Raw genomic sequence first — 25,708 nt, 5'->3', positions numbered from 1 at the left:
ATTTTTGTGCTGGGGCTGCCGTAACAAAGTATCACAGACTCCAGCGACTTAAACAATAGAAATGTATTTTCTTACAATTCTGGAGGCTAGAATTCCGAGATCAAGATGTTAGCAAGTTTGGTTTTTCCTGAGGTCAGTTTCTCCTTGGTTTATAAATAGCAGGTTTCTCTCTGCCTCACACAGCCTTCTCTCTATGCGCTTGGATCTCTGGTGTCTTTTCCTCCTCCTAGAAGGATACCAGTCATTCGGATTAGGGCCCTACCCTAACAGTCTCATTTTAACTAAATCGCTTCTTTAAAGACCTCCTCAAAACAGTCACATGCTGAGGTACTAGGGGTTGGACTTAAACCTAAGAATTTGGGGGCAGGGAGACAGACACAATGTAGCCCATCACAGGTTGCTAGCCTACTTTTTTCGGAATATGATGCAGTGATTCTGTGTGTGCGTTAAAAACCAGTACAGTGGGGCGCCTGGGTGGTTCAGTGGGTTAAGCCTCTGTCTTCAGCTCAGGTCATGATCTCAGAGTCCTGGCATCAAGTCCCGCATCAGGCTCTCTGCTTTGCAAGGAGCCTGCTCCCCCCCACCTACCCCCCCGCCATCTGCCTGCCTCTCTGCCTACTTGTGATCTCTCTCCATCAAGTAAATAAATAAAATCTTTAAAAAAAAAAAAAAAAAAAAAACAACAGTACAGTGGACCATAGAATGGCTCTGGCCTCTCCCCATGCCACAGGAATGCAAAGAACCCAGAGATGGTCCCTTCATGAGATTTGTAAACAATCCAGAAATTATTTACAGAAAGAATCATAGGTTGAGTTCTAAAACGATAACTTAATATCCTCCCTAAAATAGCTGAAGTGGTGAATAAAGACATGTGGATGGTTAGATATTAGATTATCTTCTGCAACTGAAAAGGAATAGGACAGGAAGTTTTTATGGCAGTCCATTTGTCTTGTTAGGTGGGAATTAACATGACAAAATGATGTGGTCCGTTAAAGTATTGCTAAAAATTCTGTGTGAAAAGATTTTGTCCTCTGCTTAGAGTGCTCAATCTTTCCCTTTTCTTTGGCCTGCTTCAAAGCCTCAACTTTCCCAGAAAAGCCTGTGCTGACCCTTTCTCCAATCTGTAGTCGGTTCCCCATTATTCTTATAGAGCACCTTTCCTTTTTCTTTAAGGTACTTATCATAATTGAAATTATTTTATTTATGGTTTTTGACTGGTGTTGCTCTCATCCACTAAATTTTAAGCTTCATGGAGGACAGCGATTCTGTCTTATGTGTTCACCAGTTTTGACCTACTGTTCCTAGCACTGGGTAAACATTCAATAAATATTTGCAGAATAATGGAATCAACACAATGTTTGACACTACCACTAAATATTTTATTTGGTGATAATTTTATGCCTGGGAAATTGGGCTGATTTCTGTTTGTTTTTCTGTCTAGAATGTAGCAGATCAGATTGCATTTCAAGTTGCTGGTGGATTAACAGCCCTTGAACACATTCTTCAAGTAGTAGTCCCAACCACAAATGTGAACACAGCTTCACGAATTCCTCCTAAGTAAGTATAGTTTTTTAATCTGTCTTTCACGTTTCATTTGTGAGTCATTTCTGCCCTATGGTTTCCATATGGAGGACCATAAGAAAATTGTATATGTATTCAGGCTTGCATAGCAAAAGCTTACACCCCCCCATTAGGGAGAAAAACAGAGGAGCTCAACTTCACTTACAAAACTCAAATCGAGCCAAAAAAGCCTTAGAAAGGAAATCTCTTTGGTCTGTGACCTTCTCGAATCCTAAAACAAGGAGACTGGATGAACTCCTGGGCAGCTGTACTGCTTACATAAATTGCATGGAGCTGAATAGTAGTAACAGAAGGGTTACTTTCTGCGTTGGGTACTAGAAGAGGTAAGTACATTAACAAAAGCCTGAGCTGTGAAATTTGAAGAAATCCCTAACTAACGGAAGAGCAGTCTGAAGCCAAGACTGCCGTAGTGGAGAGTCCCAGCCAAATAGCTGGGGACTGAACTGCAGTTTGGTCTTTAACTGCAAACTGCTCTTTGTCATAAGAATCCTGTGTAAGATTTCCACCCAAGATCTGCTTTCCCCTTCTCTTCAGTCACTCGGTGAGCCCTGGCCACCTGGGATATAGTAGCAGACAGCTTTATTTCAGAAGTATTACATTCCAGAGACATAGCATACACAATTCCTGGATATTTTGCGGAGACTCTTATTTAGAGTTTAAGTGAGTTTTGATAAAAGTTCACTTATATCACTGAGAAAACCTAAATATTTAGTTAGCCCAACATAAGTGAGTACTTTATTTGTCCACTGGATACTATAGAAAAGAAATTCCAAGAATATGTTATCTTTCCTCTTGAGAGACATTTTGGCAAAATAAAAAGAGCACTGGCTTTGGAGTCGGATGAACCTGGATTCTGTTTTACTTCTGTTGGTTCCTAGCTGGGAGAATTTGGGCAAGTGCCTTATTCTTGTTGCATCAGTTTCCTTTAAACAGGGGTCATCATATTCACCTCTACTGTGGGGATCAAGTGAAATACATGTGAGAGTTCTTTTTATATAAATCTGAGCTGACGGTTTCTAGGTGATAGTCTTGCCTCTGCCTTAAGACAGTTTTGTCTTTTTGAAATGAGACATTTCTAAGTACAAACTGTTTGATGCCGAAGTTACTTTGAGTTCCTTTGCTCTGCTGACAAAGTGCAGATTAATAAAAGAAGGAATAGATAGCCTTTGAGTCAGGTTCTAACCCGGGAGAGTTGGTGTTCCTCTTCAAAATGGAATTTATTGACAGTATGCTGTTGGGCATGTTGTCATCACTCAGTGTTTGTTAATTGACTGGGAGAGAGAGGGGAAGGAAAAGAATGAAACAATAAATTTGAGGTAAGAAAGGAACCGGCTTTTGACTCTTTGGGACAGTGCTTCGATAACTGTTAATCATTCATACTGTTCATCTTAAAAGTACCTGCAGCTTCTTGTTTTGTTTTGTTCTGCTTTCTTTGTTTGTTTGTTTTCTGGTAGGTTTCCGCACGCATGACACTGAGTTCCCTGGCTGGTAAGCCAAACTACATGCCTGTTTCACAAAAGCTACTTTTGTCATTGTGGCAAAAAGCATGCTCTGGTATTTACCTGTACCATCATTTAGGGAACAGAAGAGGTTTCCATGGTTCCTAAGAAGACCTAAGCAAGAATTAGCACACCAACGTTGGCAAGGAGCCCTGGAATCCGGGGAGTCCAGGCCGGCTGACCACAGTGCCAGGACTGAGAGTTTGTTTCTTCATCTCACCTTAGACCAATAGATTTGTGTGTTCAGCCAGGCACTGCTTGAGGAGTGGGGCTCCACTCGGGTCATTGGGCATCAAGCAGCAGCTCTAAGATTCTCTTCTCCTGAGCATTGATCAAGATGATGACTCTACTTTCTAAGTTAGCCTCATTTCTCGGAGCTAACAGATTAAGACTATGAGAGTATTATGCTGCTTACTCAGAAAGGGGCAGGAGACATGCCCCAGCTCTGTGAGAATTAGTATAGACTCAGAGCACTCTGGTAGGCATGAGCAGTGGCTTAACGTAAAGTGTTCTTTCTTATATTCCTTCCAGTTACCGTTGTACACAACCCCTCGCCCCCTGCCCTGCTCCTTAGACTTCCATAGTCCCTGGGGACTTCCTTTGCTCTCAGCCTGTCCAAGCCCTCCCCTTCTGACCCTGATGAGCTCCCATCCCTCTTACCCAGAGAGGCTGGGTTTGTTGTTGTTTTTTGATTTGTTTGTTTGTTTGTTTTTTACTATCCTGCATTAATTTTTCTCAATAATAAACAGCAGAGGTTTTGAGAAGTGTCAGTCATTATCGGGAAATATTCACCGTGTGGCTCATCTAGACAGTTACTATATGGCTCACCTGTGATTGGAGACCTAGCATTTCACTGCCCCTGCAGCCCTGCAGCCCTGAGCTCTGACAGTGGAGAGACCAGCTCCCTGCTTCTCCTTTCTCACCACCCTGCCTCGTTTCCTTTTTGTTCTATGTAGTACCTTAGCAGTTTCCCTATAATTCTTGCTGTGTAACTTACTGGGAGTGAATATTTGCTTCCAGCAGATTTTTTTTAAATGTAAAATTGAGAATTATACCCACTTCTGAAAATTTAAGTTTGTGAAACCTTTCTGAAATCGTTGGTGGGTTGTTTTGCCTTTGTTAGAACCAGAAAAGCCCATATAACTGCTTGAATCCTTGAATTCTTGAGAGGACTTTATTAAGATGTGATATTCCAAAATCAACCTTCTTAACAAATGTGCTCCAATAAAATTGTTTTTGGTGCCAAGAAAGATCAGCCTGAAACAAGGTGATTTTCATTTCCTGTGGTATATACTTTGGAGAAGCCTCCTATTAATGTACTGCTAACTTAAATTGCAGAAGACAAGTACAAAAGAATGAATAAATATTCTAGCCTTTTTTTTTTTTTTGGTTTAGGCTAATAATAGTTGTTTAACTTAGCTTTTAATATTTGAAAATAAATGTTGGTCTGTCATTTTCTTGGGGCATAGAGAATGCCCTGGGTGATGTAAATAAGAAAATAGATCTGCTGTGACCAAAGCTTTGTGTTGTGTTTTTATCATATATTTACAGAGCAGCAATGATACTAGAAGGGAGAGTTGGCACCCAGTGGCACTCCACATCTCCAGACCGTTTCGGGCAGCAATAGATGGTTACCTGCAAACCTTTGGGGCCATGAAAAGCAATCACTGGGCTAAATCTTCCCAGGTTGCCTCTTACTTACTTGGTATCCTTAGTTCTTGATACTCACAGACAACAAAGGGGCCAAATGGTTAACTCACCAAGCCACTCTAGGTTTTCACTTGGAGTACTCACCAGGCTGCCATTTCTTCTCTGTCAGCCTTGCTTGTCTTCCTTCTTTGTCCCTCTGGACCCAATTTTTTTTTAATATAAAAGTAGTCTCATCGATACGAACCAATGCAGACTGCATAGCACAGAAGAAAATACACAGGCTCTGGAGTCACATCTGAGCTTAGATTCTCTGCTTTTCACTGATTAGTTATATGACCTTGGGCCAAGTTGTGTGTTCTCACGGAGCCTCGGTTAAGCAGTAACACTACCCTGTGGTGTAGGACTTGTTAGCTGTTGTGAGAATTCAAAGTACGTGTACCACAAAAACACTTAACTCATATTGGTGGGTTTTGTTTTAGTTGTTATGAGGTGGACTTTGCATGACCCTACTTAATTACTGAGCTTTAAGTCCCTCACTCTGTGTCACTTTGGCTTCTAAAGAGCTGTAATATACTCATTTTACTTGGGCATTTGTTTTTTTGTCTTAGGCCCAGTCTTCATCCTGGTCAGTTTTAGCCTCACCTGTCAAGATCGTTTTTGGATTCTGACTTGACCTCTAACTTAGTGTCTTTTTCTTAAACTTTGTGCCAGACCTAAAGTTGATCTGTAGAATACCTGCGTCTTCGTCTAAATCACTGATGCCCCAAATATTAGGAAGTAGTTCCATTTAACATCTTATTAATGTGCTGTCTTGCCAAGTATTCCATCTGTTGTACTGTCATCTCCCCATCTCTGTACAGACAGACTGTAATTTCTTGGTACTGAAAACCATAGTAAATGTATTACTTTTATTATTATAAAAACATTATTACTATTTATTATAAATCACCATGGCATCTTAATAAATATCATTTGGATATGTGAATAAATTCTTTTCCCCATACATGGAAATAAAGTAGTAAAAGAACCCACTGCATTAAATATTTGACTCTGTGGACTTAGCCAAATAGGGGCCTCTTGATATTGACCACTCTCTTAGCTAGACTTTAAGTTTTCTTAATTCTGTCTTTAAATTTCTGTGTACTTGTAATTATGTCAAGTATCTGTACTGCTACTTATTCAAAAAGCCAAATGGGAATGCTAGAACTGAATTCTTGGTCATCCTTATCACAGTTTTAGAACCAGGGCATGTCAGTATATATAAGATTGTCCCCATTTTAATCTTTGTTGAAAAACAGATCCTTCGGACTGCTGTGTTCTTTATGAAGTTTACCTATTTATTCAGATCAAACAAATTAAGTTGCTTATTTGCTTCTTCATAGTATAGACCTTTTCCTCTAATAAACCAGTCTTTCTCAGGTAAAACAGTAGTCACTGAATATAATAATAAAAGGGAATGAATTTAGAAGGATATGAGGTGGAGTTTTGCTTCCTAGGAAGATCATTTATAAGATATCACAAATTTATTCTCCTAAGTGTAAAATAAAATGAAACCCACTTGGCAGTATTGCATTTACCGGATCCTTTCTATTGGTGAGGAGACAGACCTTAATTAACATTACCAAGTGTGTCCTCGTGCCAGACACTCTTCCACCTGTATTACCTTGCTCACTCCTCACAGTCACTAGCAGCCATGCCTATGGCCCACTACCAGAATGAGGGTTGGCAGCAATCATATTTGGACCATGACTGCAACCTGAAAGAGCCATGATATCCCTCTTGAAAGCATGTTTATTCATTCCCAATGGCAAAGAGAGCATTCAGAATTGCTTTCCCATGATTACTGAGGTTTTGTCCCTAAAGGCTTCTGTTCCCTTTCTTGGTCTTGTTATTCAGCATAGAGACTAGTAGAGTTCATCTTATAATGGCAAAGAGATATCCCGTTGTGTTCCAGAAGCAGGTGAATGATCTAGGGCTTCCAATCCTAATAACCAGGAGAAAAACTATTTTCTTGGCAGTCCCCTTAGGAGCAGTTGTATGCATGTGTGGACATGGGAACGGAATTGCCACATCTAGGAGCCATTCAAAACAGACCCTGTCCACAGGGAACTTAGGGTCATAGACAGTGAGATGGATTAAACTTTAAATATCGTTAGTAGTAGCCTGCTGTGTACCTTTGCACGGCTGGCACTCTGGTGGTATACACTAACTAGTCATAAAAGTACTGTTTTGCTAAATATCCAGTATCTGTAAACGTAGTTTCCTGAAATGCCTCCCCTCGTGTGTACTATAGCTTACTTCTTATTCTGGTCTCTTGACTCACTTGTCTGTTCTTTTGGGGGCTTATTTACTTTACATTTTGGTGGGAGTGGGTAGTTGTTTTATTTTGTTAAATTTGTTACATCTTTGCCTTTCTCTTCAATTTGCAACACAGTCCAGACCCCGTTCATCCAATTTTACCAGGAGTTTCCCTCCTTATTATCCTTTCATCTCTCTTGCTGCTTTGTCACATTCACTTCATATTTGTCGGCTCCTTGTTTTTCTGGGTGTTGTGAATACCACCTGTTCTAAACATTGCACCCAGGCCTCTTCTTAGCAGCTCATCTTATGCCATGCGATGCCTCCCTCAGTGGCCATACCTGGTTAAACCAAAAGTGGACATTTGAATTCAGCAGCCAATCTATAGACCAGCCAACAATATCAGACTTAAAACTCAGCCCAGAAAGTTAAACTGAGCCAGTCAGGCTTCTCTCAGGAATTTGCAGTTGGAAAGTTGTATAGCTCCAACTCATTTTTTTCTAGTGTATTTGAATTTGAAAAATCATGTAGAGTAACTTCTGGGATGGCCATTACAGGGCTCTCAGTTTAGCAGGGCCAACAAAAGGCCATTTGGGAAAAAGGGAGAACAGAACTGTTTCAGGAGAGAGAAGGGAGATGGAAATGAGAGTGGGTCCAGTCTACAGAGCTGGCATTGTTCCTGCCCTCCTGAGGTCTAGGAGTTCATATTCTCCTGGATTCGTGGGAAGTTCCCAGTAACCTTATAGCAAATGCCTCTTTTTACTTGAAATATTCTTAGTGAATTTCTGTCCCTTCAAACCAAAAGAGCCTAATACTTTTAAATAAAAAATGGTAAACGTTTTTTCAAGATTTATTTATTTATTTGGGAGAGAGAGTGTGTGCTCGCACCCAAGCTTGAGGGGAGGGGCAGTGGGAGAGTGAGAGAGAGAACCCTCCAGCAGACTCCTAGAGTCTGAGTGAGGAGCCTGACACAGGGCTGGATCCCAGGACCCTGAGATCATGACCTGAGCTGAAATCAAGAGACACTTAACCGACTGAGCCACCCAGTCGCCCCAATATTGAAGATTTCCTAAACTCTTGATTGGCTTGAAAATACTTGACTATGTTATAGAACCTTCCTTGTGACTTCCTTTGTTTTTCTAAAACAAAGAATCAAATCAATAATGAATGAATGAATGAATGGCCACAGTATAAAGTAGAAATAGAGAGAAAGCACGCTCTGCAGGTTCTCTAGGGTATAGTTCATTGTGAACATTAAATGTTTCTACAGGCTGAACTTCCCTTTTCTCTACTAACCCTAACTTGGAGAATCTGTGTAGAAAATAATGTAGATTAAACTTGCTATTATCCCTGGTTTCTAAGGCAAACACACTTAAGTAATATACTCTAGAGTATGGAGCTTATCTTCAGAATCAAAGATAAGAGAATGTATTATGTATTGGTCTTTAAGAACAAATAACAGTACTGCTCATATTTTTTTTTAATAGCTCTTAAGTGTTAACTTTCTTGGTGACCCTTGGGTCCCTGGTTGGTTACCTCAGCATTAACTTGATAATTAGGACTTAGTTTGAATCCCAGTAACATTGTCTTATATTTATAAACAACTGAAATATCTATTTCTTTAGACCCTCCTCTCTCAAACTGGATCATAATGGGCCATATTCCAACTTTTTAATAAAGATAACTTTGTTCTTGAGAAACTCAATCATTTCACCAGTTATTTTCTGAAATTGGAAACCAGTTGCCAGTTGAGATGATGAGGCTGCAGTGTTCAGAAGGTGAGAAGATTGCAGGAGCAGCTATCCTGCCCCCGCTCAAGTCCTGGCAGTGTGATGCAGCTCAGAATGTTAATCCTGTGCTCCAAGATAAAGCTTCATTACACTTTTAAGAACAGAATAATATGCCTTTAAGGGCACAGTTTCAATTGCTAGGAGAGGGAACATTTGTAAAAGACAATTTGTTCTCCATTAGTTAAGTCATTTTATAATATGTAACAGAAGAACTAAAAGCACTGGCTTGTATCTTTTCAGGGCAACCTTTCTTGGGATTGCAGTTTTGTTTCTCTCAGGGGAAACCAAGCAGTATGTCCATATTATTCGACATCTACCCCAGAGCATGGCATACTCAAGCAGGTGATGCAAGCTTCGGAGCATTGCATTGTCTCTTCTTCTCTCTCTCTCTCTCTCTCTCTCTCTCATCCACTAAGAAATGTAAGACTTCATTCTGGAGGGGATGGTGATTTTACCAAAATTGCATCTTTAGGTGCTGGATTCACATTTTCTAATAAAATTAGCAGTTTCAAAATTTTGTTTTCATAGTTCAGTCTACATTAAGGCTTTTGCTTCCTAAGTAGAAAGCTCTCAAGTAATGTTTTGTCAAACATTTTTGGTTACCTATCTACTCAAGAAAATCTTTAACTAGACTATCAATGTTAAATCACTCCTGGGACAGTACTCACAACTTATCTGAGGCTCTGTTTTCTTTACACTATTACCTTCTCCTGAATTATTTTCACCAAGTCTAGCTATTGATTCAGTTCAATTGCTTTACTGAAAATCAAGATGCATATGGATAGTTCTCTGCACTGGCATTTGAGTTAAGGTAAATACAAATCTCTCACGTTTCAAAATGATGTATTCTAGCAAAGATGATGGTAAAGTTAATTTCTACTAAGTGAATCCAATTTTCTTATTAATTTTCTTCAAGTCAACGATGAATTTCTATGGGCAAAGTGTCAAAGCATTAAACAATCAGTGGGGAGTTGTAGTCAAGTCCTTTGGTGTTCTAGACAGTGTAACACAGCAGTCTTGTTGAAAACACGCTTCAGCACTTTCAGAATGATAAATTATGTAGCACTTTCCTAACTTTGCAACTCTCTTGTCACCTTCTGTGGCTTGAATTCTTGAAAAACACCTACAGAGGATGAAGATTATATCATATTTTACAAATACTACCACAGTCTAACTTGTAATGTACTTAGGTGAAAATTCATTTCTGTAAACGTAGTCACCTTCCCACTTGGTTTGTTTTGGAACTCAAGCCAGAAATACCTGTATATCGAATTAGAAAAGAGGGAATATAATGCACTAACAGATTAAAGTCAACTGGGACTTGGTGTAAGAGCATTAGGGTTCAGATACCAGCGTTGCCAGTACTTGGTGTGAGACCTGTCTCTTAAAACCTTACTAGCTATAGTATTTTTCATCTAGGAAATGGGGGAAAGATGCCTATCTTACAGGGTCACTGTGATAATGAAATGCTAATATGTATAAAGGGGCTTTGTGAATTGCCATGCTTTAGCACAGGACACCAGTGGCATTTGGGGCAGAATGCAGGATTGTCCTGCCCACTGCAAGGTATGTGACATTCTTTGGGTCATTAAATGACGTTAAACACCCATTAGATACATGTGTTCCCAGTTGTTTTCAAAACCAAATATGTCATTACACATTTCTATGTTTCACCTAAAGAATTTATATAATCCCGATTGTGAACTATGTGCTGGGCAGTAGAGTTGTAGAAATAAATAAGACATTGTCCATATCCTCGGGAGGCTCACTTGTGTTAGGGGGTGAGCTGAACAGGGAATGATGTAATTCAGTACAGTGTGCTAAGTAAAACTGTAGAAGTATGCACTAAGTACATAAATAGCACAAAGGATAGAGTAATTAACTGCCAGAGGAGGACACCTGAAGGTGATAACATGTGAACTCAGTTTTTAAAAAGATTCAGAGTTTGCCAAATTAACAAATCCTCATAAGTGAGCCGAGAGCACAGCATGTGCAAGATCATGGAGGCCTGAAATAATAGGATGTGCTTAGGGAGCTATAAACATTTGTATTATTAGACCAAAAATGTCCTAATGTCATTAGAATAATATCGGAAGTATCTAGGTATGAGCAAATTGGGCAAATGGCAATTCTGTGAAGAGTAATATGTATTTATTCCTTATTTCTTTCACATTTGGGGGAGAAAAAAGTCATAATCAGTTTTATTCACTCATCTATTAATTGCTGCTACTATCTTACCAAATACAAAGAGGAATTCAGTCATTTAACACACTTTTATTGCCAGGTACTTGGCACTTGCTTTATCCACATGGCTAGAAGGTGAACAAGAGAGGGAGAACTTTTGGAAAGGAGTACTCTAACCCCCTGCAAAACACTTGGCATTTTCAGAAATACAAGAGCAGTAAAGCTGCTTTATAAATATATTAGACTTATTTAACAGTCTTTGGCATATCTTCACCAATATTATCACTTGTATACATGAAGAAACTGAGGCTTAAAAAGACTAAATGATTTATCATCAATCCTCAAATGGGCAGCCAGAAATGAGCATCCTGGTCTGGTGTCCATTTTTCTATACCTTATTGCCTTATTGTTTCTGCTACATGAACACTTAGCTCTTACTATTTTAATAAAAATAAAGCACCATTTCATTGATATCTTAGAAAAAATTACTGTCATTATTCCTGTGAGTTGCTGGAGGTTTTTTTGTTGTTATTGTTACATGTTTGTTGTTTAGCTTTTGACTTTTGGTAGGGAAGATGTTGTTTGATAGGTTTGGGATTTTTAATTTAGGAGTTTTGGTGGTTGTTGGTGTAGGTATAGGAAATGCTTGCGGAATCATTTTCCCCACCTAGGAGTCAAAGAGGGACAAGAGGAACTGATCTAACAGAAATTGGGAAACAGTAACCAAAACCACTTAAAGCGATATGTATGTATAAGAGTAAATGCTCAGGAAAGATCTAGCAATGAAGTTGAAAAAAGAAACCTAACATTTCTTTGTTTCCTTAAACACCCTTTTCAGAACTTAAATCAGGTGGCACACATGGAGTAAATTTCTCATAGTGTTTACTTGCCATCAGTAACTGATAGAGATATTCTGAAGTTGGAAACCACATGCTACCTCCTGTGTCCACTACATGATAGCCCTCAGGAAGTGTTAATAAGATGGTATTTGTGGGTGCCTGAGTGGCTCAGTGGATTAAGCCGCTGCTTTTGGCTCAGATCATGATCTCAGGGTCCTGGGATCGAGCCCCACATCAGGCTCTCTGCTCAGCGGGGAGCCTGTTTCCCCCTCTCTCTCTCTCTCTCTGCCTTCCTCTCTGCCTACTTGTGATCTCTCTCTCTGTCAAATAAATAAATAAAATCTTAAAAAAAAAAAGATGGTATTTGCCACTGTAAGTGAAATCTGGAAGACAGCCCATTGTTAGTAACTCCTTATTTCTAAGCAGGATTCTTAGTATAATTCTAAATATCTATTTTTAGATCAAGGTTTAATAAAAGTAAATAACTTTCCCTAAGACAATAAAGGTAAAAAATTGTTTTGCAAATTAGCCATAGTGATTGATAAATACTCTTCTCCATTTGACATATTGAGACATTTTGTTTGTGTCTCAAAGGCTGCACAGAGATGGTTACAGTTGACAGCTGTTGTACCACTAATAAGATTAAAGTAAAGAAATTAGTTTTGTAGACTTTAATCTGCTGTTTAACACTGCAAACCACCTGGGGTCTTCTCCAGGGCCCACATGTTTAATTGTGAATTTAAAATTACATAACCAGATCCTTCTTACGAACATATCTGAAGACTGGCTAATGGTAACTGTCTTGTTACTAGACAAGACAGAGTTAGCCCTAGACTTTAGAATTAATGTTTTAATTTGATGCCCACCCTACATTTTTAAATGTATTATTCTAATCTTTGAAACATAACACCTTCTCAGTGGGAGGTTAATTTTAGGAAATGAAGAAAGTTTAATTAGGTCGGTACTTAAGATATATATGATTTTCCCATCTAAAATTAGAATATGTCTCTGTGGAATAATTAAATTGCCAATTCTTATTGTACCAAATTGACCAATTAAAAAAAGAAACCCTTGCAATAATACATCTAGTTGAAGGTTTCTTACTCCTTGCTCTGGGCATCATTTTAATAAGGAAAATAGTTTAATTTAAAAATTAATTTTGGGGGCCACCTGGGTGGCTCAGTGGGTTAAACCCTCTGCCTTCAGCTCAGGTCATGATCCCAGGGTCCTGGGATCGAGCCCCACATCGGTCTTTCTGCTCACCCAGGAGCCTGCTTCCCTTCCTCTCCCTCTGCCTGCCTCTCTGCCTACTTGTGATCTCTTTCTGTCAAATAAATAAATTTTTTAAAAAATTAATTTTGGTTTTGTCAAAATATGTGGTAGACTGTGATAAGCAGTGCAGAATCCTCTGTGATGATTACATTGAGTTTTAATGCAAACTGAAGTGTAGAGCCTATATCATATATATCTCCACAGTGAAGATAATTTGGTCAACAGCATTATTAACGTCCCTTGAAGAACCCCCATCTTGAGCTGAGATTTGCTGTTCCTGAATGTTGGCTCCCTCACTAGCCCCACCCATCCCACATGTTGTGGCATCAGACAGATGGAGCAAGAGCAAGAAAGGCAGTATGAGTTTAGACTAGTCTTCACAGTGCCACGTTTCCTCTTCATCCGTGGCTCATGCTGATCCACATGTACCCTTACCCACTACAAAAAAAGCCTTCCCAAATTCTGTCACAAGTTCACCTTTTCTGTGGACACAAGAATGTCAAAATTGAATAATCCATACATACATCAGTCATCACATGGGGAATGGAGTTCACTCTGCCTGCCTGCTGCCTCCTCCAGGATCAACACCTTGAAAAAAGTTGGTGGGCACCACCTCATGTTCTTATGGATTACGTGGTACTGCTTCACATAGGACCTCCCATCAGCCTCTGTCCTGCAAGTGGACCCAGACACACATGACCTTTCAGGGCTCCCAGGGTCTGGTTAGACCTTCTTCAGGGAGCTTTCCCTGACCTCCATCTTGTGGCCATCTGCAGACTGTCTCTCAGCAGGAAACTTCTGTGCCTTTTGAGGCTTCCCCAGGAGACTAGGTGGTAGAGACTGACTTTTACCATTTCCCTTATGCCCATCACTGGGTCAGGCAGCATGGGTCATGGCAATAAATACTGCTGAAAGAAAACAGATTAAGAGGGAATGTATGTTAGGAAATGACCATAGTGTAGCTGATAATCTGATAGTGTAGCTAATATAACCTCATTAGAGGTGAGGAATGCATACAGCATATGCCAAAATATGTTTTAACTGTTTTTAGTAATTATAATTAGTGGTGGTACTATTAATATTGTGTTTCCGAAACTCTTGTGTGTTGTAGCATAATACAAATGAGTACCTAACAGATACTCTATTTCTGTCATCCTTGATGCCTATGAGGGCCAAGATTTTCAGTGCCAAAGAAAAGATAGAGAGCTATGATTATATAGAAGAGATTAAAGAGGAAAAAATCCCTTAATCCTGTTTTGAATTTGAAATATCACTATGCATTCATAAGATATTTTATCTTTAAGTAGGTGCATGATTCCTACTTCTACTCATTCTGGTGACTGTTTTAAAAATAGAATAGTAGAAAGTGTAGGTAACTAAGGTGTTAATATAGTCCATAGTTGTATATTCTTATATATTCTGCTTGAAACAAGGAAGACAGTTGCCCCTTCATTAGACATCTCTGTGCTCAGCCAACTTGGTACCATATACTGTGATGGCTCCAAAGAGGAGGAATCAGGCAAGGACCTTATCTAGAAGAGGGGTGCTGGGGTGGCTCAGTTGGTAAAGCGTATGCCATTGGCTTGGGCCGGGATCCTGGGGTCCTGGATCAAGCCCTGCATTGGGCTCCCTGCTCGGCAGGGAGCCTGCTTCTCCTTCTCCCCACCACTTGTGCTCTCTCTTGCTATCTCTCTCTCTCTTGAATAAATAAATAAATATCTTTAAAGAAAAAAAAAAAAGTACCTCATCCAGAAGTAACTTAGAGTAATCGTGTAATGGAATAGAGTTCTCAGTGGTTCGACAGGAATCTCCGTTTTCTGCCTCAAGAATTGGCACCTGTGGTTCTCAGGTGGGCCACTCTGTGCAAGGCCAGACCTAGGTTACAGGCTTCATTCTGTGGGCAGCCACTCACTTGGTGAGTCCAGTTAAGGCATTTGACAGGCAGAGATCACAAATAGGCAGAGAGGCAGGCAGAGAGAGAGGGAGGCAGTCTCCCCGCTGAGCAGAGAGCCCAACGCAGGGCTCGATCCCAGGACTCTGGGATCATGACCTGAGTGGAAGGCAGAGGCTTTAACCCAGTGAGCCACCCATGCGCCCCAGGGCATTAGAATTCTACCTGCAGTTGGATCTCCTTAGTTTCAGATAGCTCTTTTTAATACTATTGAAATAAATTACCTTAGGGGTGCCTGGGTGGCTCAGTCAGTTAAACAACTGACTCTTGGGTTCGGCTTAGGTCATGATCTAAGGGTCGTGAGATCAGGCCCTGCGTCAGGCTAATTCTGTGTCATTTGCTAACCATTATCTGTGTTTTCTGAGGATCTGTCACTTTTCCACACTTATCTACATCAGGGTAAAAGAGTAATTGATGAAAATTCCAAGTTGTTCTTTGCAGCTCTCTTGATGGGACTCTGGGACTTGCTGTGCCTACTTGGCACAGAATTTTGCTCTGCAGAAACGTAGTCATTCACTCTCCCCTGTGTGTGTGATTACATATCATTTATTAAATGCTTAATGCAAACCAAAGGAATTTGGTAAGTTACAATATGTGCTGGGGCTCCAGTTTTAAAATGCCCATGGCAGTTGTTTTTAAATGTCTGCTGTCTTGACACAGGTGTAAGACGGTGGATTTTGGTGAACAGTATTTTCCGAAAGTCTTAACCACTGCAAACTGCATAAGGATATAAAGTAAACTATGTACTTCCTAAGTTATATTATCAAATCCTCTTAGGCTACAACCACCTGGGGCTTTTCTGTTTAACTCTTTCATCATATATAAGTACTAATCTTAATGTCTGAGTTGTACTACACTTGTTTTCTACCACTGTCCTTTTTGTATCTAAATGTGTTACTGTACTTATTGCCGAAATACCCAGTTTTGTGATTCCTTTTCTGTCCTCTGTTTTTCAGAGGCAAGGTCTTCAGTGAGAAGACTTCCTGACGTAAGACTCATTCATGTAGTTGTGATCTTTTGGGACACAAAGCCCTTATCTCAGCCCAGCCACAGTGTACTTTTGACAGAATGGACAGTAAGATTTTAATGTCTTCTCAGAAGATACTTTTAAAATCTGGGGCTTTCTGTTTGATGTTTAAAAGTGCTTCTAGTCATTTGAGTTTTAAATTACAGGGAAAGCTCCTTGAGCAGACCACCCAGGCTGGGTTCAAAGAAGTGATCTTTCTAAGACAGGTGCTTTTCAAATAGAGGTTGTCTTTCAAACAAGTTTTACTGAGTGGACAAGTTTTTCCTGACCTTGAGATTTTTGGTTCCCCCCCTTTTTTCTCATCAAAAAGTAGTTTCTTTGTAGAAGTTTCTTGGGGGAGTTTTGTGAGCAAAAGATTATATAAGTGCACATTCCACAATTTACCAGGAAATGCATTTTCTTTAAAGTACAGAAAGCATTAGGACAAATTCTTATACCTTGTGTTTTTTATGGGCATGTTTTATGATATGTATGGGTATGCTTTATGATATTCTACAAATGACTGTAGACAAGTTGTGTTTCTTGAATAAAACAGAAAAAAGAAATTAAAAATCAAGTTTATAAAATTTATAGATCAAAACAAAAGCAAAAAATAAGATACAATTATAGAGCTTTAAGATTCCATAGGTAATCTAAATGTAATACCCTCATTTGTTTTAGTCTTTAGGGATCTATAATTTTATATTTTAATCCTACTATAAAGCTACAATACTCAAAACCATATAATATGGCACAATGCCTGACAAAATTATCAATTAGAGTAGGAAACCGGGGAATATGTCCTGTATTTAGTTACGATAAAGATACCATTTCAAGCCAGTAGAGAAAGGTGAATTTTTCAATAACCTATTAAAGGAGGGGGGATGGTAAATTTAGCTTCTGGCTCTCATCATATGCCAAAATAAATTCCAAATGATTTGCTAGTGAATTACAAAACCCTAAAATTACTACACACAGTGATAATTCAGGAAAAAATAAATACAAAGGGTTGGGTACAAATGTATAGCTACCCCATCTCATTTTGGAATAAGAACTTATTAAACAATCAAGGGAAGGGACAAAAAAATAAAACTACAAAGAAAAAAATCATTAGACTACATAAAATTGTTTCACTTCCATACATTAAAAAAAAAAAAACAGCAAAATGAAAGGCAGTGGATAAACTGGAAAAAATACTAACAAAGTGAATTAACCCTTTGCTATATTTATGAGAGAACCCTTCTAAATCGTTGAGTAAAAGATAAAAACCTCCAGTAAAAAATGTTTAGAGGATAAGAATAATTAATAAAAAGATGAGTATGAATGGCAACTTCATTTTGAAAAAAAATCTAATAAATCCCTCCCTTATACCTTATCCCACAATCAATTTTATATCATGAGTTTAAATGTGAAATCTATGGAAGTACCAAAAGTAAATTTAAAAGAATACTTTTAAAATCATGAAGTGGAAAATCCTTCTAAGTCTGACACAAAACTCAGATACACTCAAGGAAAGTTTGACAGATTTCATCCAATAAAAATGAAAACATTCTTTATGACAAAACTAAGTTCAGATAAACAGCAAATTGGAATATTTATTTTCAACATACAGTGATCAAATGTTAACATCTTTATTATTGGTAAAGAGCCTTATAAGTCAGTAAGAAAAACACAAACCTCCCCCAATAGAAAAATGGGTAAAAGGTACACAGTGACAATTCAAAAAAATATAGATACGCATGGCCAATAAGCACATGTAAAGGTCTTTAATCATACTAGTAATAAAAGAAATGCAATCTTTAAGAATATTATTTTTAGCTGTCAAAATGGTAAAGATTTTTTAATGAGATAATCCAGTTTTGGTAAAGGCATGGAGAAAGTTTTTCTGGGAGGATAAATCAGTTTAAAATATTTTTTTTCTGATGAGGAATTTTGTCAGTTGTCAGTCAAAAATCTTTAAAATGTTCTTATCTTTTTACCCAAATTATTATTACTGGAAATTTATCCCAAGGAACTAGAATAATATTTTTGGTATAGCTATAATGAGCACAAGTTTTACCATTGAGCATATCCTATGTCTGCTGAGTTCCCAAGCATATAAGGTGGCCCTCCCCCGTAGTACCTGAGAATTGCTGCCCAGTTTTCATTGTGTCTAAGATATAGTCATGAGACCTAAGCTTCACAACCCAGTATACATATTCCAGGCTTCCACTCTGAAGCTGGTAAGTAAGGAGTAGAAAATAAGGGTAAAATAAACAAATATATATATTAAAAAAAAAAAAAGTAAGGGTAGAGGAGTAAGGAGATCCCAACCTCTCTTCTTTGGACAATTAGAGACAGCTGCAGCTGGCATCCAAACTCACAGTGTAAGTTCAAGCTGTGGCATATGGTGCCCGCTGGTTTTTTCATCAGATCTGTATAGTAGTGTATGAATTGGTATTGGTCCTGGCCATGTAACTTTAGTGCCTGTGTGTTTTCTAAATCTTACAATATACCCAATAGCCTATCATTTAATTTCCTTTCTATTTAAGTCAACCAGAGCTTTCTTCCTGTGACTTGTAACTAAAAGACTATTAAAATAGCATTATTTGTAACAGTGAAAGTTGAAAACAGAAATAGTAAGGGATTAATTGTGGGGAAAAATGTTATATCCTTAGTATAACACTGTTCATCCTTTTAAAATTGTGCAGTATTTCTCAGAAAGGAAATTTAAAATACTAGATGCTTGTAAAATTGTTGGAAGCTGCCACAGCAACATCTTCCTAGGAACATCGCCAAAGGCAAGGGAAGCAAGGGCAAAAATGAACTATTGGGATTTCATCAAGATCAAAAGCTTTGCACAGCAAAGGAAACCGTTAACAAAATCAAAAGACAACTGACAGAATGGGAGAAGATATTTGCAAACGACCTATCAGATAAAGGACTAGTGTCCAAAATCTATAAAGAACTTAGCAAACTCAACACCCAAAGAACAAATAATCCAATCAAGAAATGGGCAGAGGACATAACAGACATTTCTGCAAAGAAGACATCCAGATGGCCAACAGACACATGAAAAAGTGCTCCATATCACTCGGCATCAGGGAAATACAAATCAAAACCACAATGAGATATCACCTCACACCAGTCAGAATGGCTAAAATCAACAAGTCAGGAAATGACAGATGCTGGCGAGGATGCGGAGAAAGGGGAACCCTCCTACACTGTTGGTGGGAATGCAAGCTGGTGCAACCACTCTGGAAGACAGCATGGAGGTTCCTCAAAATGTTGAAAATAGAACTGCCCTATGACCCAGCAATTGCACTACTGGGTATTTACCCTAAAGATACAAATGTAGTGATCCGAAGGGGCACATGCACCCGAATGTTTATAGCAGCAATGTCTACAATAGCCAAACTATGGAAAGAACCTAGATGTCCATCAACAGATGAATGGATCAAGAAGATGTGGTATATATACACAATGGAATACTATGCAGCCATCAAAAGAAATGAAATCTTGCCATTTGCGACAACGTGGATGGAACTAGAGCGTATCATGCTTAGTGAAATAAGTCAAGCAGAGAAAGACAACTATCATATGATCTCCCTGATATGAGGAAGTGGTGATGCAACATGGGGGCTTAAGTGTGTAGGAGAAGAATCAATGAAACAAGATGGGATTGGGAGGGAGACAAACCATAAGTGACTCCTAATCTCACAAAACAAACTGAGGGTTACTGGGGGGAGGAGGGTTAGGAGAAGGGGGGTGGGATTATGGACATTGGGGAGGGTATGTGCTTTTGTGAGTGCTGTGAAGTGTGATTCACAGACCTGTACCCCTGGGGATAAAAATACATGTTTATAAAAAAAAAAAATTTTTTTTTTAAATTGTTGGAAGCCATTGTAGGCCTCTGTGTTGACTCCAGAACAATACCAAACATATCCACTGGAGGCACTGCTCCTCTGAGGCCAGCACAAGTTGGAAAGGAAATGAGTGCTGTGAAGTGTGTAAACCCGGTGATTCACAGACCTGTACCCCTGGGGATAAAAATATATGTTTATAAAAAATAAAAAATTAATAAAATAAATAAATAAATAAATAACATTACACAGCTGTGTCTCACACCCAGGAAACCACAGAACCAGTACAGATCAGAGATCAGGAAATCAAATAAAGTAGCACAGTCCCACTGTGTGTATTTAGAGTAATACTCTTCAGAATGCATAGATTATGCCTGGAGGAATATGTAAGCTAGTAACCATGGTAATTTCTAAAGTGGGAAATTGGGTGGCTGAAGGACATAAGAAAGAGGGAGATGGTTTTCACCATATACCCTTTCTTGTGCATACTGTACTATGGTTTTCATTCCTAGTCAAAAAGCTACAAAGCTAAATTATATTACATCAGAGCTCAGTAGTTTGGGGTTTTTTTTTTAAGATTTTATTTATTTATTTGATAGACAGAGATCACAAGTAGGCAGAGAGGCAGGCAGAGAGAGAGAGGAAGGGAAGCAGGCTTCCTGCTGAGCAGAGAGCCCGACTCGGGGCTCTATTCCAGGACCCTGGGATCATGACCTGAGCTGAAGGCAGAGGCTTTAACCCACTGAGCCACCCAGGTGCGCCAAAGCTCAGTAGTTTTTACTGCACTTCATGGGAACATACCCTCAGGTCTCTGAAGAAACTTTCAAGGCTTTTTGAGAGGAGAAAACAGAGTAGGACCCTGGCTTCCACACTGCTGCTTCAGTCAGAGCAACTCTGGTTTTATCAGTTCTCTGGTTTAAGCATCGAGGATTTTTTAAGTTTTGTTTTGTTTTTAGCTTATTTTTATTTAAGTAATCTCTACACCTAATGTGGGGCTCGAATTCACAACTCTGAGATCAAGAGTCTCATGGTCCTCTGACTGAGCCAGCCAGGCACCCCCAAATTTTGTAAGCTTTTAATCTTCTGAGTAGGAAAGCATTCTGCTGCTTTAAAAAACAAACAAACAAAAAAACCTGAAGACCATTATTACAGAATATTAAATGTCTTGGAGAAATATTCATTATGTATTTGTTAAATAAATGTACATTTATGTGAGTAAGGGAACAAAGACCAGAAGTACAAATACCAAATTGCTTCTTTCTTTTATTTTATTTTAAAGATTTTATTTACTTATTTGACAGAGAGAAAGAGATTGCAAGTAGACGGCGAGGCAGGTGGGGAGGGAGGAAGGGAGAGAAGCAGTCTTCCTGCTGAGCAGAGAGCCTGATGTGGGGCTTGATTTCAGGATCCTGAGATCATGACCTGAGCGGAAGGTAGAGGCTTAACCCACTGAACCACCTAGATGCCCCCAGATTGCTTCTTGATAGTTTTGTACTATTTCTTTGTCCTTGTCTTTCCCAAATTTATTACAATTACTTTGAAAATTATTTTTATAAGGTGACACCTTGAACGCCCATGCTGAGTGTGGAAGCTATTTTTTAAAAATAAAATTAACAAAAATTATTTTTGTCATAAATACAAGTTATTTTTTAATTTAAAAGAAAAGCACTCTTTTTTAAAAAATGTTATTTATTTATTTATTTATTTGACAGAGAGAGATCACAAGTAGGCAGAGAGGCACAGAGAGAGAGTGGGGGTGGGGAGCAGGCTCCCTGCTGAGTGGAGAGCTCAATGTGGGACTTGATCCCAGGACCCTGAGATCATGACCTGAGCCAAAGGTGGAGGTTTAACCCACTGAGCCACCCAGGCACCCAGGAAAGCACTCTTTAGCAACATCTAGATATATTATCTGATAAGTGAAATGGTGCCGATTTACATTTATGAAGTACTTACCAAGTAGAGCCTCCAAACAGTTTATCATAAATGAGTTTAGTATGGTCCAGGTTTTTCTGTACAGGCCTCAGGGATTGAGTGAAGCCAGACAGAATTGAGTCTCCTGCTGCCGTGCTGCCTAGAGTCCTTTTTTCATTCATGCCAGTGTACCAGGAAAACATTTGGGAAACAATGTGCTTCATGATCTTGGGAATAATAACTTTTATATCATGCTTTAATTTGACTCAGTTTATTAAATTCCATTTGTGCCTTATTCATAACAAAAATAATAAGATTAGTAACTTAAATAAAGCCTATCACTTATAGTTAACCATGTGCCAGGCACTTTCCTAAGTACTTTACATGTATTGTCTCATTTACTATTCATGATGCTTATGTGAAGGCTGCATATTATTATCCTGGTTTTATATGTGATAAAATGGATACTAAGATGTTAACTTACTAATTTACTAAGATGTTAATTTACTGATTTACCAGTGCTAAGATGTAGCTTCCTAAAATCTCAAATGGCAGAACTGGGATTCCTTTTTTTTTTTTTTAAGATTTTTTTTCATTTATTTATTTGACAGAGAGAGATCACAAGTAGATGGAGAGGCAGGCAGAGAGAGAGAGAGAGGAGGAAGCAGGCTTCCTGCTGAGCAGAGAGCCCGATGTGGGACTCGATCCCAGGACCCTGAGATCATGACCTGAGCCGAAGGCAGCAGCTTTAACCCACTGAGCCACCCAGGCGCCCCAGCAGAACTGGCATTCTGACCTAGATATATCTTACCCTAGGGCTGTTGCTCTTAACAATTATACTCTTATGCCCAGAGTTCAGGAACCTATCAATTATATGAAGCAAGGTCCAACCAAATCAGACAAACAGGAGATGATCAGAAGTACAACAGGAGCTTTCTCACTCTCTCTCTTCCAAATGAGGACAGAGAGGTTGGCTGTTTTTTTCACCTAACAATGCCTGGAAAATCATAGGCACGTAGATATTTGTTAGGTGAATGAATACTCATATGGTGGTTCTTCAATTCTTAACTTTATACGCACATCAGAATTGCTCCCATAGAGCTTTTGAAACACGCAGATGTCTGAAAGTCACCCAGCTGGCATCTTCAGGGGAGGAACTCAGGCAAGAATGTATTTTTAAAGATTCCAATGCTCAAACTATAGAACCTCTATTCTAGAGCCGGGGGTCTCTTACTAGAAGGTGAATCTGAATTACCTGCAGAATTTGTTAAAGCACACAGTGCTGGACTCTACTCTCTGAGTTTTTATTTAGCAGGTCTGTGGTGGGTCCTGAGAATTTGCATTTCTAAGAAATTCCCAGGTGATATTGATGCTTCTGATCCTGTAGGATCATGGTCCTATAGGATTTGTTCTAATAGACTACGTTATTTCATTTGTACTTGGGACTTAAGCAGGAGATTTATTTAGACAGGCCAGAATCCACATTGATCACTTGGGCAGTGTTAGTTTTAAATAGTTTTCAAAGTACTCAGAAGAGTGCCCATTGAGTTTGTGGCTCCAAAAGTTTCTTTGAATGATGGCATATGTAAATTGGTTTTATCCCTTAAGAGGAAAACATAAATTTGAACAGTTTGACCTTAGACTCTTGTACTCTCTAGGTTTTCTTGTGTTGAGGTGCTCTGAATCCTTATCCATACAGTCTCTAAGCAGGCGGGGTACTCACTCCCCAGAACTCTGCAGTTCTTAGAGAGAAAGCATCTAGTTTGTCCTCATGTATTCTCCCTTCTTCCATCATCTGCCTTGATCTGGGACCAGGAGATCTGGGAAGAGGAGCTTTGACAGACCTTTGTTTCAGGTATTATTCAAAGTTCCAGGTCCAGAGTTCCTGGGTGATAGGTATCTAATCCTTAGATTATTAAGACATTATCAACTGATGAATGGATAAAGAAGATGTGTGTGTGTGTGGAATATCACACACACAATGGAATATCACACAGTGATCAAAAAGAATGAACTCTTATTACCATTTGCAACATGGATGGAGCCAGAGTATATTACGTTAAGTGAAATGAGTCAGAGAAAGACAAATACCATATGATCTCACTCATATGTGGAATTCAAGAAAGAAAACAGATGAACATATGGGAAGTGGGGGGTGGGGAGAGAGAAACAAACCGTAAGAGACTCTTAACGTTAGAGAACAAACTGAGGGTTGATGGAGGGAGGGAGGTGGGCATGGGCTAGATGGGCGATGTGTGATAAAGAGGGCACTTGTGGGGTGCCTGGGTGGCTCAGTTGTTTGAACACCTGACTCTTGATTTCAACTCGGGTCATGATCTTAGGGTAATGGGATTAAGTCCCATGTCAGGCTCCTCCCGCAGCAGGGAATATACTGGAAATTCTCTCTCTCCTCCTTTCCTTCTCCCCCACCTCCCTCCCAAACCCCGTGCACACATGTGCTCTGTCTCTCTCTCTCTCTCAAATAAATAAATCTTTAAAAAAACATAGTGGGGGTACCTGGGTGGCTCAGTCAGTTAGGCATCTGACTTTGGCTCAGGGTCCTGGGATCGACCCCCTCATCAGGCTCCTTGCTCAGTGGGGAGCCTGCTTCTCTCTCTCCTCTCCATTTGTGCTGTCTCTCACTATCTCTCTCTCTCTCAAGTAAATGAATAAAATCTTTAAAAAAAAAAAAACTTTCTTAACAAAGAGGGCACTTGTGATGAGCACTGAGTGCTGTATGTAAGTGATGAATCACCAAATTCTACTCCAGAAACCTGTATCACCCTATGTTAACTAAGTAAATTTTAAATTAAAAAAGACATTATCAGATAGACTATTAAATACATTTCCATTACCTGCTATGTAACTAAGAAATTAGTAAGAGACAACTAACTAACAAACACCTGGCCTTGGATAAAAAATTATAAGCCTTTATATCTAGCTGATGGGCCTTGTACTTAATATTTGGCGTTTTTTTTTTTCTCAGAATGATTTCCATCTTGTGCCTGTTGCTTTTGTACCATTCGTTTTACATATTTTAAACTGTGTATAGAAGAGCTGCTCAAGTTTTACAAATGGTGTTTCTCTCCATTAGGTCTCTCTGCAATGCAATCAACGTTTACAACCTCACCTGCAATAACTGCTCAGAAAATTGCACGGATGTTCTGTTTAGTAACAAGATTACCTTCTTAATGGACCTCCTGATACACCAGTTGACGGTATGTAATATTACTGCTTTAAGTTAGAAGCAGTTAAGTTTTGAGAAATATTCCCTGTGGAGAAAACTCAAAGAATTTAGCTTATTTACCCTCTAGATGAAAAAGAGTAAAGATGATGGGGTGAGTAAATTACGGACTGGCAAAGAAACCTCTTAGTTTGGAAATCTCTTATTGGATTCTCCTAAGTTCCAGTATTTAATAGATAATATATTGTAACATTTGCCAAGTTCGCAGATTTACATGGTTAGACTGGGACTTCAGAGTCAGCTGGACTCCAAGCCAAACCTCTGAGCCCACAGGAATGAGTGCTGTAGGAGGGAAGAAAGCTTAGGAAAGCCTCATAACTTCTCTTGCCAACTCAGTTAAAAGGGTGGTTTATAAAGGACTTTTTGATGGCCCTTGATAACTGTTTTTTGAAGCAAGAAACTTCTCTGGCAAAAAGGGGCTAACCTGTTATACTTTTGAAATGGGAACAAGCAACCAGTTATGGCCTTAAATTTTACTTCAGTTCACAGATGTTGAAAGAGGTAAGCTCAGTATAATATCCAAAGGTTTAGGTCTGTCAACTGCAGCCTCCAGAACACAGCCCTGGGACCAGAAGTTTCCTGGTGAAGTTTCTGAGCCCCTGAGGTATTGACACAAAACCTCTCTTAAGCTACAAGTTTAC

At 39.1% G+C, this 25,708-nt stretch overlaps 1 protein-coding gene across 3 annotated transcripts in view; it reads left to right on the top strand.

The window, feature by feature from the left end:
- SCAPER (S-phase cyclin A associated protein in the ER) overlaps positions 1 to 25,708 on the top strand; it is a 508,924-nt gene that overhangs the window by 341,041 nt on the left and 142,175 nt on the right. For all 3 annotated transcript variants that reach the window (XM_013059415.2, XM_013059414.2, XM_013059413.2), the window contains 2 exons: positions 1,442 to 1,557; positions 24,918 to 25,041. In XM_013059415.2, the coding sequence (XP_012914869.1) occupies positions 1,442 to 1,557; positions 24,918 to 25,041 (240 nt within the window). The remainder of the gene's footprint in view (positions 1 to 1,441; positions 1,558 to 24,917; positions 25,042 to 25,708) is intronic.

This window comes from Mustela putorius, unplaced genomic scaffold, assembly GCF_011764305.1.
Source record: "Mustela putorius furo isolate JIRA1106 unplaced genomic scaffold, ASM1176430v1.1 tig00003972_pilon_pilon_pilon, whole genome shotgun sequence".
NCBI classification, from domain to species: domain Eukaryota; kingdom Metazoa; phylum Chordata; class Mammalia; order Carnivora; family Mustelidae; genus Mustela; species Mustela putorius.
This window is presented reverse-complemented; position numbering and strand designations above follow the sequence as displayed.